This window comes from Helianthus annuus, chromosome 5, assembly GCF_002127325.2.
Source record: "Helianthus annuus cultivar XRQ/B chromosome 5, HanXRQr2.0-SUNRISE, whole genome shotgun sequence".
Taxonomy (NCBI): Eukaryota; Viridiplantae; Streptophyta; class Magnoliopsida; order Asterales; family Asteraceae; genus Helianthus; species Helianthus annuus.
The window spans coordinates 120,458,303-120,475,139 of NC_035437.2; the positions used below are offsets into that span (position 1 = coordinate 120,458,303).

A 16,837-nucleotide genomic window follows, 5' to 3' on the forward strand; every position below is an offset into this window, starting at 1 on the left:
AGGGTTTAGGTTAATTCATTTTTTCTTCTTTTAAAAAGATTCTTCTCAAATGAACCCACTTATATATATATATATATATATATATATATATATATAAGCATATTCAAAGGGCATAAATGGTCATTTGCCACTTTACAAGTCTTGAAAGCACATGATACAAGTATTTGAAGCTTAAGATGTTGAAAACGCCTTTAAATCAAAACATTCATGAAATCTTGAGCCAGATTTTTTTAAAACAAAATATTCCTGAAATCTTGAGCGGGATTTTTGAATTTTCACACACATCCCAAAAAGTGAGACTTGAAGGCAATTGGCACCACATCGCCTCACATTTCTCTTCTGATTCTCTCTCCTTCCACTGCTCCTACACACCGATTATCCTTTGAGACCGTCTTCCCTTTTCTTCGTCATCACCCAACTGTGAATCCTCCCGGTATGTCTCCTCTCTGTATAATCTTCTTGAATCATCTTTGTGTTATTAATTTTGAAATATACTTTGGTCTTAAGTGGTTCCTGCTTCTACGATTAATAGGGTTTTACTGTTACGTACCAATCTAAAGTTGCAGATCTAGGTTTTTGAAACCCAATTTCTGCACTTAAGTTTGGATATTCTGATAGCACTTCATAATTACACTTGAATGAGGTAAATTACACTTTGCATCTACTAAGACAACTCAGTTTGTTCTTGATCTAGGATTTTGTGTTCTTCCGTAGGGTTTGGAATCAAGATCTACATTTAAAGAAAATGAGCTAGGGACAACGGTTTCAGCTCGGAACGATCAGGCGTTAGGTTTACCTGTGGTTTCTTAGTGTGGCAAGGAGACACTCAGTAGCATCCTTGGTTTTAATTTTGGTATGACATTCATCCTTAACACCAATTTTGTAGTGTGTTTATATATATTTGGTTGATTAATATGCATTTTGGAGATTCTGAATTTATTAAGGGTGTGTGTATTGAATTGGTATTTTTTAAATTTGTGATTCTTAATTAGTATGTTCTAAGCCAAGATCTTGTCATGTACTTTTGTAATCTAATTGAAGAAATTTGTTAAGTCGATGGGTGTGTATTTATATTTCACATATAGGTACCTTAGGTGCTTTTATTCGCTTGAGTAAATTGGTGTCAATGAACTGGGCTTCGGTGCTTCTATTCGTCTCATAAACAGGTGAGTTTTTATTATTTTGGCATTAATTTAATAATTAATTCATCACAAATAGCTCTGTTAATATTCAAATATTTGCAGTTTATATTTGCTTATGCTGACTTAGAACAGGTGACTTAATTGATAATCGTGGGTTTTGCGTTTTACTTCCATGCATTTAAATTATTTAAATGTTTCCCAGGTTGCTTTGTTACTCATGGTTGTTTGTTATGCATACTTTCAGAGTCAGTTAGCGGGTTGGACCAAGTGGAACATATGTCTCAGCAGAAACCAAGCTCTGTTGACCAAGCTCTGTTGAATCTGATAGCCAGAAAGATGACGGTGAGCATCATATGTGAAATTATTGTTTTTGGCTCATATGGTTCTTGCTAACCGCCGTTCATTTGCGTAATATAGTAGATAGTGCTCCAAATTCTGGTCAGTTTTCGCCTGGGACGTCGTACCGGGCAGCTGTTTTAAAAAACTGATTTGCTGATACGAAATTTAAAGCTCGAGAAAAGACACCCAGTGAGGTTGGTTATGGAACATTATTTATAACCGTTTGGACACAAAATCATCTATTTGAATTTTCAACCCTAACCTCACTAATTCATCACATTTTTTTCTTTTATAAGGGGATCCTGAGAAGCTGCGTTGAGAGAAAGAGGAGCTAGAAAACCAGAAACGGAAAGGTTATATATCAACCAAACTTTATCTTTTTGTTAATGTTACATATCGTAAGAGCTTGTGAAGGTGTTGACTGAATTATGGATTGTTATGGTATAATACCAGAAAAAAGCTCGGTTGCAAGCAGCAGCAGAGGCTGCCGAAAACGCAAGAAGGCGGGCAAAAGTAGAAGCTGCGTTAGAGGCAAAGCGAAAGAGAGACCTCGAGAGGGAAGCAGCTTGTCAGGCGTTATTGAAGGTTTCCACCTTTACCTTGATAATCGAATAAAAACATTAGAGTAAAATGCCATTTCCGCCCCTGAGCTTTGGCCAGTTTTGCGAGGTTCGTCCAAATGTTGGTTTGTTAGAATCTGGATCCAAAAGGTGAAGAAGGCATGTGGGAGGGTGGTTAATATATTCATCTTCGTGCTAGGTTGCTAACGAGTGTGATCGTTTTGATCTTGTGGAAAAGTAAATTAGAAAGTAGTATTATACTAATGGTATTGCATTAGTGAGTAATGTCCATCATCCACTTAGCTCATTTATTCTAGGTTGCTATATTGGCTTCTTCAAGGAGGAAGTGAGTTTTTCTCTCTCGTAGCTTTGGTGATTACGTTTTTTTCAGTAATCACTTTTCTAGATTTTTTACGTTTGCGTAATCGGATAGTGATGGTCATAAATTCATAATCACTTTATGCCAAACTCTCAATACTGATTAAGAGAGATGGTCAAAAGGCGGGTTGGGTAACGGGTTAAACCTCATCCTCTCCCTTCTACTCCATGATGTCGGCCTTCTTGATCACAACCAACAATTTTCCCTCCGGCGTCTCATTCAGGTGAAACGACAGTACCTCTATGGCAACAGTACCCAGTTTTGGCGAGCGTGAAACTGTTTATGTCCTACTAATTGTTGAAGGTCAGGTATCAAATGATCCTAATTCAGTTTAAAAAACCAATGAGAAATAAGTTTTCTTGTTACTAATTGCTGCCTCAGACCCCCACCCCACCCCCACCCAGATTATGTTACATCATATCTGAATGATTTTGTGAAATCTTAAATGAATCAAACATGTTTTCTCATGATGTAGGTTATAGTGTATATTAAAGAAACTGTTGAAGAGAAGAATTTATAGAGAGCTGGCTAGAAAAGTACTGTTCAGCAACTTTTAATGACAGGTGGACATCTAGAGGGTGACTTGTTAGCTCCTGAGGATGTTGTTTCTTTGCCGATTGATGATACACAATTGGAGTAGAAACTAAAGGAAAGTCCCAGAGGTTTAGTTTATGGGCTTAAGGATATTATATATCAATTTTATTTTTTAAATGTTTATGAAATTATCTTCTACTATTTACAATTTTTGTATGAACTTGAAATTTCTCTTCTTTCTAATCAATATTCAGCTACATCATTTAACTTTCACTTGTGATGGGTTCAGGTCAGATTGGGTTTCGGACGAACCATGTTAACAGCTGTGGTAGGGGTCCTCCTTTGGTGACATATAGGAGCAACTGCAAGGCCATGTTAACTGCTGTGGATGGAGCTGTCCAATTGGTTCCGACCGAAGAAGTGTTGTCAAGATCATAGGAGTTTGCTTAACATGGTTCTTGAAGATTATTCTAGGAGTTTGCTTAAATGGTTCCTTAAGATTATTCTAAGAGTTTGCTTAAAATGGATTAGTTATTATTGATTTGGTGTTTATTTTACATTAAAATAATTTGCTATCTGTTGAAATTTGTTTGAATAAAAGTTTATAAGTGGCAATATTATGTAACCCTTTGCATAAAATGTTTGAATTTTTTGTGAATTCTTTATTATTTTCTCAGAATTGATTTTTTTTTAAATCTTGAAACAAAAAGGTGGGATTTTTGTTCTTATTTCTCTGTTATACTTTGCAGCAAACTTTCAAGATTTAGGTTTCCCCATTTTAAAATTAACAAGATTTAATGTAAAAGATCTGTAGTTATGAACAATTTATCAAGTAGTGTGAGTTTCTTGATATATCCGAGTTTGTTCTTGGATTAGGGGATGTATTTTGGGGGTGGGTCGGTATATAATTTGATGTAAGTCTTGGTGTGTGATCGGTTCACTGTTTGCGGTGAGAATGTACAATATATAGTGTGCGTTTGGTGTGAGCTTTGGATTCTAGATGTTGGGTGTGTTGATCATGGTGTTTTTGGATGGGTTTGTCATTTGTGGTGCTTTGATTGCTTTATCACGAGATGGTTTATAAATTAACATAAAACTAATATTGCGTTATAAATTGTCGTTGCCGCGACATCGCGCGGGTTTTCTACTAGCAAATATATAAATATATCATTTACACATAATATTTTTATAATTTGTCTATTCTATGAGTAAGGGTATAAATATATGGATTAATGTGTCTAGAACGGAAACAAGGGCAATTGGTTTGGGATTTATTTTCAAGTCTCGTGTATACTTCATTGTTACATAACAATATAAACAAGGCATGACTTGGTATTTATATTTGCCAATGGCTTTGCAACAGAAAAACCTTTTGTAACGTCTACCGCGGATGCATCAACGTCATTTCATTTATCTATGTTTACAATATAACTCAGTTTGAATCCACATAATCTAAGTGTTTGGCTATTTTTGTTAACAGAGCCGATACTTTGTCTTCGTCATATAATATAGCAGTTCTAAGTACCTTTTTAGTTCTAGGTGTCGTTGCATTTAAATTTCTCTTTAAATTTTTGTTAGAAATCGGCGTGTCAGGCACAAAGCACGGCGAACCTCCTAGAGTATTGATAAACTAACAGAAAACGAGTTCTGAGTTGTAAATTATCGGCGCCGCCCCGTACTAAACTCACCAACCTAAGTGATATGTTTCTCGCCGCATCGCGCGAGTAAATGACTAGTATATATATATATATATATATATATATATATATAAAGGGGAAGGATGTATAGAAAACCCACTTTAATTTAGAAAACCCGGGAAACTCAAAGCTTCCGATGTTTTTTTTTTTCTTGAAAAAATTTACACATGTTATATATATGTTTTTAAGGATTTTGGGCAAAAAAAATCAAAAAAGCGCCGAGTAGACATTTTTAAAAAAAATAAACAAGTTTTGGTGTAACACATGTTACATTCATCTGACATATTTGTAACATGTGTTACACCAAAACTTGTTTATTTTTTTTTAAAATATCTACTCCGCGCTTTTTTGATTCTTTTTGCCCAAAACCCTTAAAAACATGTATATAACATGTGTAAATTTTTTCAAGAAAAAAAAATCGGGAGCTTTGAGTTTCCCGGGTTTTCTAAATTAAAGTGGATTTTCTATAGATACTTACATTATATATATATATATATATATATATATATATATATATATATATATATAGGGGACCGCTAGCTAAAATGAGAACCACCTCGAGTTGTAAGAACCGTGAGAACTACACCGTGCGGGGCGAGGTGGACCAAATTCTTTTTACAAAAACGTAGTTGCGTGTATTATAAACACATTTTTAAAAAAAATTCAAAAAAAAATGTCGTGTGTGTAGTTTTGAGCACCACAAGTTTGTGTTTACGGGTACCGTAAATCTAACCGAAAAATTTACGTGTACCGTAAACACAAACTTGTGGTGCTCAAAACTACACACACGACATTTTTTTTTTGAATTTTTTTTTTACAAATGTGTTTATAATACATGCATCTACGTTTATGAAAAAAAATTTTGGTCCACCTCGGTCCGGATCAAAAAGTTCTCGCGGTTCTTACAACTCGAGGTGGTTCTTATTTTAGCGCAATTCTATATATATATATATATATATATATATATATATATATATAGGGGAAGGTTCAAATGAAAACCACTAGTTAACGCGAAAACTCGAAAACTAATTAAAAAAAGCCAAAAAAACATGCAAAAAAATTTTTTTTTTTAAATTTTTTTTTTCAATCAAATTTTCGCAGGTTTTTTTATTAAAAAAAAAAATTTCAAAAAAAAAAAAAAAAAAAAATTTTTTGTGTAGTGCACATGTGTAATACTGCACATGTGTCTGTGTACTACACATGTGTATTATTACACATGTGCACTACACAAATTTTTTTTTTTTTTTTTTTTTGAAAAAAAGTTTTTTTTTATATATAAAAACTAGCGATTTTTATTAAAAAAATTGAAAAAAAAAAAAAAAAATTTTTTGTGTGTTTTTTAGGCTTTTTTTAGTTAGTTTTCGAGTTTTCGCGTTAAAAGTGGTTTTCATTTGAACCATCCCCTATATATATATATATATATATATATATATATATATATATATATACATAGGATAAGGATCATTACAGAACACTAACTATTGCGAGAACGAAAAGAACAACTCTAAAACACTAAATTTTGGGATTTAAAGTACATATTTTTTAAATTTTATGTTTCTTACATTCATATATGTATTATATATACATAATAAAACCAAAGATTTTAACCTACACATAGTCTACATACATGTTGGTAATTTAACCTACACGTTACCTACATATGTGTAGGTTATACAAAAAGTGAATATTTTCCATATTTTGTTTTGAATTCTAGTGTAAGAAACAATACATCTTATATTTGTAACATTTTCATTTACGTTGTAGGTTTTTAGGATAGAAAAAATGGGTGATTCATTGTGTTCTTGCAATATTTAGTGTTCTGCATAGAACCTTCCCCTATATATATATATATATATATATATATATATATATAGGTAAAGAGTACTGTACAAATGCCCTTATCGTACATTACGTACGCTACAATCTCAGCCGTCAGATCATCTTCCCGCATTTTAAAATCGCATGTTGTTTTTTTTGTACCAATTTCGCATGTATTTTGATGGAATAGCATGTTGTTTTTTTTTATAACAATTTCGCATGTGATAATTTTTGATGAATTTGCATGTTTTTTTTTTTTTTTTACCAATTTCGCATGTGATAATTTTCATGAAATAGCATGTTGTTTTTTTTGTAACAATTTCGCATGTGGTAATTTTGATGAAATCGCATGTTAAAAAAACAACATGCGAAATTGTTACAAAAAAACAACATGCGAATTCAATGCGGGAAGATGATCGGACGGCTGAGTTTGTAGCGTATGTAATGTACGATATGGGCATTTGTTATTTAACCTAACCCTATATATATATATATATATGGGATGGTTAAAATGATAACAGCTTTTAACGCGAAAACTCAAAAACTAACTAAAAAAGCCTAAAAAAACACACCAAAATTACAATTTTTGATTAAAAATCCCTGTTTAAATTATATAATTTTTTTTGTAGTACACATGTGTAATAATACACATATGTAGTACCCATACAATATAAATTGCTATAAAATAAACTCCCAAAGAAAAACCTAACCCACCCCCCCTCCCCACCAGCACCCCTCAAAAACCTAAACCCCCCATCCAAGATAAAATACTAAAAAGTAAACTCCCAAAAAATCTAAAAAACACACAATTTTTTTTAAATAGTTTTAGCTAAAAATCACTACTTTTAGTAGTCAAAAAGGAAAAAAAAATGGTATTGAAAATTAGCGATTTTTCGCTAAATTTTTTTTTTTTTGTGTTTTTTAGCTATTTTTATGTATTTTTGGTTGTGTTCACATTGGTTCTCGCGGTTCTCGCAACAAAGGGTGGTTCCTAACGGATCCTCCTTATATATATAAGGAAGGTTCGTTTGAGAATAAATTTAATGTGAGAAGAAAAAGAAGAAAGGGCATATTAGTAAAATACTATTTCATTTATAACTCATATCATTAATTTTTCTCTTTTTAATTAGTTAGTCAACTAATCATTAATTATCCTACATATAGTCTACAAAACCTACACATATCAAAATTTTCCTACATATACCCTATACATTATAGAATTTTATCCTACACAGTCGAAATTTATCCTACACACCTCGAAATATATCCTACACAACTCGTAATTTATCCTACACAATTAGTAATTTATTCTACACTTTAAATTAAGTTGTTTTTTTATTAATTTGAAAAAAGTATATATTTTGAAAAGGAGTTATAAATTTAATTTAGTTAGTTATTAAAGAGTAAGAACATAAATTAATGATTTATGTAAGTTTACCAATATACCCTTATATTAAAATTAAATGCAAATATTAAATGAAGTAAAATGAAGCATTCTTATTGGTTGAAACTTCTTCTTTTTTCTTCTTACAAAAAAATTCTTCTCATTTGAACCTTCCACTATATATATATATATATATATATATATATATATATATATATATATAGATAGATAGATAGATAGATAGATATATATAAGGGAGGGTTATCTTGAGGACGCTAAATATTGCGAGAACCGTGAGAATAAATGAAAAAAACCAATCAAAACCAATTTTTAATACAAAACTCATTGTAATTAAGATACAACATCAAAAAAAAAAAAAAAGAATTTACAACATCAAGTAATTCATTTCTCCTTTCAAAATCACTATTTTTAGATTTTTTACACATGTGTAAATTTTCTTTATTTACGAATTTACGTAAATTTAAACGTGTAAATTAAATTTCTAACATTGTATTGTATTCGAATAATAATAATAAGTGTAGAAAAAAAATTGAATTTGATTCGTTATTTACCAAGTTCTCGTGGTTTTTTCATTTGTTCTCACAGTTCTCACAATATTTAGCGTTTCTCATTTAAACCCATATATATATAGGGGACCGCTATAATGAAAACCACCTCTAGTTCTGAGAACCATGAGAACTACACCGTACGGGGCGAGTTGGACCAAAATTTTTTTTCATAAACGTAGATACGTGTATTATAAACACATTTGTAAAAAAAAATTCAAAAAAAATGTCGTGTGTGTAGTTTTGAGCACCACAAAATTGTGGTGCTCAAAACTAAATTGTGGTGCTCAAAACTACACACACGACATTTTTTTTGAAATTTTTGGGGTTTAGGTTTTTGGGATGAGGGGGTGGGGGTTAGGTTTTTTTTTAGCTATTATAGTTTGTGTTCACATTGGTTCTCGCGGTTCTCGCAATAAAGGTGGTTCTCGGATGAACCTTATCGTATATATATATATAAACACAAAGGAACTTCCTAAAACTTACTTGCAACTCAGGTGGGTCCTCAATTTCCTGTACAACGAAACAAAAAATTTAAGAAATTTGCTAGCAAGAACGTGAATTGAATTGATTGATTTAGTAGAAAGAGATTAAAGTTAAAATGCTACTTACTATAACTTCCAATGCTTTCTCAAGTTTCTTCAACACCAAACCCATTGAGGGTCGTTGTTTCCGATCATCTAGCAGGCACTTATATGCAATTTCTGAAAAGATATTCATGGAATAGGAGTTCATGTATTTCTTCAAATCATCATCAGTAATAATACCTAACATTTTTTGTTCGTAGTAGCGTTGGGCTAATGGGGCTAGGTATTCTTCTTCACCATTTTTGAAGCACAACCTCCCACATAAGACTTCGAACAACACTACTCCAAATGAATAAACATCAGACTCCTTAGTGAGGATCCCTGAATTGATATATGCTGGATCACAATAACCATATGTTCCACATGCGTTAGTAATTACATAAGTGACACTTTCATTTGCTCGGCCTAATTTTGAAAGCCCAAAATCGGCAATCATAGCTTTCCAGTTGTGATCTAACAGAATGTTTCCACTTTTAATATCTCTGTGGATAACTCTTTGATTTTTGGCAACATGGTTATGCAGATGATTCAGACCGCGTGCTGCATCCACACATATACTGATTCGTTGCCTCCATGTGAGTGGACACCTGTTTTTCATCGGTCTCAAGTATTTGTCGAGGCTTCCATGTTCTGCGTACTCATAAACGAGGAACCTTTCGTTTCCTTTTTGACAGAAACGAACAAGGGAAACAATATTTGGATGTTTATAACGAGAGAGCATTTGAATCTCTGTTAAAAACTCTTTAATCCCCTGCGCAGACCGCTGATCAGTTTGTAGTTGCTTTACAGCGACAACGGTAAGTTCCCCAGAAAGTGAGAGTTGTCCTCTGAATACAGGGCCATACCCACCCCTTCCGATCAGGGTTGTGAAGTTTTGAGTGGCTTCTTTAATGTCTTTAAATGGTATTCTGAGGTGATGTAAGTCTTCAATCAAAGACATTTTCTGGGAATATGAAGAACAAGAAGAGGAAATAAATGATGCTTAGAAAGATCAATCCAAACAACAATGAACAGTTAAATTGGGTAACCGCACAATGACTGTGAATGGAACATGTGTGACGGGGAGGAGAGAGTTGATATCTTTATTGTAGGGGAGAGCAGAAACTACCAGGGAAGTTTCAGCGAACATGTGTGACGGGGAGGAGAGAGTGGATATCTTTATTGTAGGTGAGAGCAGAAACTACCCGGGAAGTTTCAGCGAACGTGTATGACGGGGAGGAGAGAGTGGATATCTTTTATGTAGGGGAGAGCAGAAACTACCCGGGAAGTTTCTGCGAACATGTGTGACGGGTAGGAGCTGAGAAAGATCTTGATTTTAGGAGACATAAGAAATTACTGGTAAACTTTAGGACTGGATCCAGGAAAGTTTCAGCCAACATGGAGGAGAGAAAGACCCCAGGAGTACTATCTTTTTTGTGGGATAGAGCAGAAATTAGTGGTAAACTTCAGGACTGGACCCAGTGAAGTTTCAGTACCTAAACCCTTCAATATCGAGATGTGATGGCATTAATCTAATATTATTCATATATTAGTTAGATTAATTTTTTTTAACCGCAAAAATTACATAACCACCACTCTTAAATTACATCAAGTTTACCCTATACCAGAAATTAAACACTTGAACACTGGTCTCTCCCCACAAGGCACAAACCCTCTACTTATATTAAGACTATGGGGTGTGGAGGAGAGTCGTCCTTAAAGGATGCCACTCCACATCACCCGACACGTGAATATCCGAGGAGGATGCCCCTCCAAGAATGAACCAAAGGGGTAGAGAATGGGCTTCCCCCCATTTTCTAATTTTTTTTTTTAAATTCAACATATTTTAAACATTAAATAAGTTTTAAAATAATATCATTAATATTAAAAAAACATTACATAACTTAAAAAAAAGTACATAACTTATAAAAAATAGTAGGTTGCTAAAAATTTAAAAATTCTAAGAATTCCATTTTTGGCGATCTTTTCTTTCGTTTTACGCAAAACTAGACGGTATTCTTCCGGATACGTGTCGATATCGGTTGTCATTATCTTCCATTCCTCTAGTTCTACCCCCTCTTGCTTCAACCGAACCCGTTCGTCTACTTCACATTGCTTCGTTTGTGCCTTTTGGGTTGTGACCTCGGTATATGCTTTGAACTGAGCCATCAAGTTGTCCATTCTCGAACTGCCCCCGATGAGGCTTGTTTTTTTTTGCAGCCGCTGCCTTTTTGGCTTTATCCCTACCCGGGGGACGTGCCTCCTCTCGAACTACATTCTCTTCGTCGTCAAATTCCGGCTCATCGTTTATATTTATCTGACATCGTGCGTCCGAGCCCCCCGCACTATAACTTCCAGTCTCTCTCTCTCTGAGGTTTTGGTCCGTTTAGAACTTGAAACCTCGTTTGGAACTGGCGCCCACTTCTTATTGGTTCGCATAATCTCTCATGCCCGGATGTGTGGGAAAACCTGTCGATGCTCATCTTCATATCTACGCATTGCCTCTTTAAAAACGCTTTCGTCACTCCACCCACTTGGACGATTAACATATAAATTATTATAATACCTGCAAAATCGGTTCACGACCGGGTGCATCTTTTGCCACTTCGAAGCGACAGAATCGAGATAAAGATCGCGATACAGACCTTGTTCCATAATCGTAAGGAATTTATCTAGTATTTCTTTACAAAAACCATCGCCGGTTTAGCTATTTCCTATATTTTTAAAATGTAACAAAATATATATATTAAAAAGTTTAAAGTTTATATATTAAAAAAGTTAAAATTTATATATTTTTACATACCAACAATTGAGCATTTTGACGTGTTAATCCATGACTTAGCTAATGCATCCTCCTCAATCTTTGACCATGGTTGGGCCTTCGCTCTCGAAGGTTGATCACCGGCTAGAGGCGTCACTTACTTCCCTTTTTTTTGTTTGGAGGTTTGGGGTAGCGTGTCAGACACATATTCTTCAACTTCATCTTCTACGGGTTGAGACGATTCTATTGATGGCGGTGAAGGTTATGGTTGCGAGTTGAGCGGTTTTCGCATTAACATTTGTTGTATGGATTGCATTTGGTTCATTTGAGCAAAAGCGTTGTGGCTTTGTTGGAAACCCAAGAAAGAGATTTAAGATGCCGACCAACTCGGATCCGTCGTTGGATAGTAGTCGGGTACCGAGAAAACGTTTGGGTTTGGGTTCGGGTTGTTTAGATTCTATGGATCCATGGCTAAATTTATAAAAAAGATGAAGAAATTTATAAAGTTGAGAGACAGATTGGGTTGGAATGGTTTAAAAATGGGGTGAATGATGTTTATTAATAGATAAATTAATTATTATTTTTTTTTTGAAAAGAGAGCCGTTGAACGTATTTATTTCAAAGATAAATTAACTTTATTTTTTTAAAAACTAGTCGTTAAATGGCATTTACCCCAAACCAAATGGCCCATCTTAGGCGTCCAGGAGAAGACGGGCCCAGCCCTAAGGGGCAGTGTGCTGGCTCGGCGCCGAAGCCCGCCGCCCCTAGGCCGGTCCCCATACCAAACAGCCTAATATATTAATACATTTACTATTACAATTTATTAATTTATAATATATAACTAGTATTAATGCCCCTGAGGTGTGGCGGGAGGCGTAAAACCATGCAAAATAGCACCAATGCCACACTACCACGACGAACGCCGAAAAACTCGTAAAAACAAAATAAATAGAAAAGGAGTAAAATAAAACTGAATGAAAAGCAAATGTAAAATCATTGAACCACGCACACCCATTGCGGCGTGTTAATGTGAAAAATTTAGGATGAAACGTAAAACACAGAAAAATACCTAAGTTGATCTCAGACCCGCGTGTTGCGACGAACATCTCAAATGGGCAAAAATAGACGAAAAAACGTTTGAATGAATGGTAAAAAAATTTAGGAAAGATGAAAACTATGGGGGCCAAAGTTGAAAGTAAAAAAGTGTTAGGGTTAAATTGCAAAAAGTGAAAGCTTTGTCTTAAAAGTAAAAAAACCAAAGGGGTTAAATAATAAAGATCAGATGTTTTGGATTAGAAATGACAAATATTAAAAACTTTTTGAAATATTCTCTAAACATAGGGTACATGAAACACATAAATGTTGCTAATTTATAATATGGAAATAATAGTTTCATTCAAGTGCTTTGATGCATACTTGTTAAAAGTTATGGGCTTTTATGCCAAGGCTCATTTTCCAGACAAGGTAAGGTAATTACACTTTTAAGACAAAGCAATTGCATTTTAATTCTTTATGTGATTGGTGAGGCGTATATTCTATATTCTGATGGGATGAGTTTTTAGCCAAATTCTAGTAGGATTATAATTAGATTTCTACTTTTATCTAAGGAAAACTATAACTAGATTTCTACTTTTATTTAAGGAAAACTACTTTTCTATACTAATATACTAATATTTTAAAACTTTTGGTACTAAATAGATGATATTAAATGTTTTGTAATAGCTTTTTTTATTTTTATTTGAAAAATAATGTTATTTTTCTAATACATAACATTTTTTTTAGTTTTTTTCATTGTGTGTTTATTTTTTTTGTCAAACACTCTTTTTTTGCGCTTTATCTTTAGGCCCAGACGAGACATATACGCATTGCGAGCGCCTAGCGCCTTTGATAACTATGCATTGATTAACTAATAATATATTGCTAAATATAACATACACATGCAATTTCTTTAACTATATTATACATTAAAAAGTATTTATTTGGGTGTACTATTATTAAGTATAAATATAAATAATTGCTAAATATAGTTACCTGTCAAAGAATTAATGGTATATATACTTTTGAATTTAAATAATTTTAATTTAGTTAGTATATTATAATTTAATTTATTGGTGTAATTTAAAATCAATAATAAATAAGTTATTTGGTATTATCATAGAAGATAATTAGATAGTTATTTGAGTTTACTTTTTAATAGTGGGATAAACTAGTGAGATATGTTGGATTTTTATAAGTTATTAACTATAAATAATATGTAATTTACAGTAATAACTACTGGAATCCTCGATGTGAAGCGGTCAAAATTTAGTTTCGATCGATATCAATTTGGTTCGTAATAATACCGGCACTCGGTATAGCCTATTGTCTGAAAGAAACAAACAAAAAATAAAGTCGTTAAACTTCATACTATACACATTTAACGGCCATTTAAAAAAGGTTTAAACTTTACTAGTACTTGTGCCAAAATAAGAACATAATATAACGTGAAATCCATTAATAAAATATGTACTTAAGCTAATGTTTGAGATTTAGCACTATTAACTTATTATTCTTGTGTCGTTTTCCATTTCAAATTACTTACGGGTAAATATATTCACACAAGATAGGCAAGTTTGTCGTGTATAGGCCGCGTATAGGCCTATACGTGACGTATAGGGGTGGCTCAAAATCAGAGACTGGCCGGTATCAGTTCTAGTTTGGCAGTTGTCTATACGTCGTCGCGTATAGGCCTATATCGGGTGTATTGAACCCCTCGTACAGGCCGTTGCCCTTTATACGCCTTGTATAGGTCTATATATAGAAGGGTTTTCTTTAACAAACATTTTATATAATATTTATCATTTTAGCAATGTTATTTAAAAAATAAGTAATTTTTTTAAATAAATAAAAAAAACATTTTTAAGTATTGTATCGTATAATGTAGTACAATTAAAGTACGGTAACCGTACTACGCTTCACCAGGTGCACTCTCACTCACTCAGTTCTATCGTATAGTCTATACGTTGTCGCGTATATGCCTATGACTTTTTGTGTTAACTATTACATTGTAAAACGAAGAACTATATATAGGAGGAGAGAACTGCTGGTGACATCACTATGAAAGCGATCTCTAACAGCTAGTTAAATGATGTAATTGTAGCAATTGCTGGATAGTTACATTGAACAGCTGCTTCTAGAGAGAACAAGTTAAAATAGTTGGATTCCTTAGAACTACCGGTAAGAACCAACACTTCTAAGAATCCATAACTCCTTAGTCTTTAGTTTTTAACTTTGGTTGACTTGACCGTTGACTTGTTGACCATCTCCTTTACAATCTAGCACTTGTTCTTCTATTCTTTATTTTTTGAAGGCAACAGTTGTGTAGTAGAAATTTGGCGGTTGTTTTGGGAAGCCTTCAAGGGAGGAAAACTACTGGACAAAATATTGTACTTCAACTTATTTCAACAGCCAGGGAAGATGGTCCCATTGGATTTTGGTTTTCATCATCAGCAGATCTTATATAACCTAACAGTATTACCCTCCGGGATAGTGACTTATTTGAAATACCCGCTGAGTTAAGTATAAGCAAAAATGTATCTAAGCTCATAAACTTTATTAATCATCCATCAAAATGTAATTTTAAATACATAAGGGTTGGAATATAAACTGGTAGAGTTTTAACTCTTTACCTTATAAGCTTGAGGCAGGATTAAGTAGAGTTGTGGATTCTTAAGTGTGAGACCCATAGATGATTGACCCATTTGAACTTAAATAATCATGAATATAAGCTTGGAAATCGATGGTTGGGCTTAAGTAGACAAATATAATTGCAATTGTGTTTAATGCGTAATCAGATCAAGCCCTCAATAAATTGAATGCCAGGTGATTGTTATTCCATTGCATATAATTTTTTCTGGACGAAAAAAAAAGATAAGTGTGAGGATGTTATGTGTTGACTAAACTGCCCCTAGGGTTGTTCAATAATCACCAGCCTCTGCTACTATGTTTTTCGTGCCACGCAATGGCCAGATGAAGATCCCTCAAGACACGTGAGGGAGTGAAAATTCAGGAAAATAGGCTTTCAACCTATTTTGGGAGCTAAGTAATTGGTATTATTCGATTCCAGGGGAACTAGAGGCTTCCTATAGGCGATTTACGCCCAAAAATCAAGTTTTCTTCATGTTCCTACATGCAAAATCATTCCAACTTGAAGATGGAAGCTGCGATGAGACACATGAATGGCTAAAACCTCCCGTGACTTCCCCCGTGTGAATCGTTGTTAGGTTTTACACATTAAATTTGTTTGATTACTTTATGAACTGGTACATCTTGCCCACTTGTGTTTGGCTGATTTAAAACATTTGTTTGTCTTTGAATTACTTGTCATTTTATCAAACATATTTGTGATTTCTTGCATCGTTGGCAGATTGGTAAATAGGTGGGTAGTTGATATATTCAAGTGGACAATTGGACTGCTATGGTTAGTATTAAAAAATATCTCTAATTGCTACTTCAACTAAGTAATATTCCAAGGTCATGTCTATCTGGTGTTCTTGTGATTAAACTGGGTTTTTATTTAAGCCTACAACTTGAATCTCGGAGAGTGTTGCTTTTCTTTAATCTAATAACACATTTCTCAATTAATTTTACTATTTTCTTTTGAATCAATCCCCAAATCAAGATTAGTAGTTATTAGTTATATAATTTTGCTAAACACTAACCACATATTTCTTGTGGAGACGACTTTACTTACCCATATTAATATAGGCATTTAAGTCATAAAAATACGTGTTTTTTTATTAGCCTACGATAGTTACATCAATAGGGACTAATGACCCACGTTGACCAGGTAGTGAACCAGTCAAGATTGACACTACATCAATGAACCCTTCCGATGCTATTTATTTGTTTCCTGGATTTATTATAATTGCCTCCAACCTTCCATTGCCATGTTTTAGACATAATATAGATGTTAATATAAACCCTTATGATAAGACATTCAAACACATTTGCCTATTCTATAAAACAAAAAATGCTTTTGTTTAGAATGCAAAGAAAAACATGCTTATGTCATTACTACATTAACCTGCCTGAGTACCCTTAGCAAGTTTA

The 16,837-nt window shown here is 33.5% G+C and overlaps 1 protein-coding gene and 3 long non-coding RNA genes across 9 annotated transcripts in view; 3 read left to right on the forward strand and 1 right to left on the reverse strand.

Moving 5' to 3' along the window:
• LOC110865968 overlaps window positions 1-10,392 on the reverse strand; it is a 55,415-nt gene extending 45,023 nt beyond the window's left edge. For 4 of the 5 annotated variants that reach the window (XM_035990161.1, XM_035990165.1, XM_035990163.1 and 1 more), the window contains exons 1-2: window positions 9,032-10,389; window positions 8,906-8,932 (exon numbers count right to left, since the gene is read on the reverse strand). In XM_035990161.1, coding sequence (XP_035846054.1) covers window positions 8,906-8,932; window positions 9,032-9,946 — 942 coding nt within the window. In that variant the 5' untranslated portion in view covers window positions 9,947-10,389. Of the gene's footprint in view, window positions 1-8,905; window positions 8,933-9,031 lie in introns of all 5 variants that reach the window. The other variant, XM_035990162.1, reaches the window with a different exon arrangement.
• Window positions 140-1,268, forward strand: LOC118492253. Its single transcript, XR_004892812.1, has 4 exons — window positions 140-643; window positions 715-853; window positions 1,086-1,166; window positions 1,245-1,268. It is a non-coding gene; the product is annotated as an uncharacterized LOC118492253 (long non-coding RNA).
• LOC110941161 lies at window positions 1,556-2,817 on the forward strand. 2 transcript variants are annotated; one of them, XR_002593876.2, is made up of 4 exons: window positions 1,556-1,675; window positions 1,778-1,834; window positions 1,935-2,066; window positions 2,142-2,817. It is a non-coding gene; the product is annotated as an uncharacterized LOC110941161 (long non-coding RNA). The 2 variants fall into 2 exon arrangements; XR_002593875.2 differs by having other exon boundaries at window positions 1,935-2,817.
• On the forward strand, window positions 2,860-3,519 carry LOC110941162. Its single transcript, XR_002593878.2, has 2 exons — window positions 2,860-3,082; window positions 3,244-3,519. It is a non-coding gene; the product is annotated as an uncharacterized LOC110941162 (long non-coding RNA).
• Window positions 10,393-16,837: the final 6,445 nt, after the last annotated feature.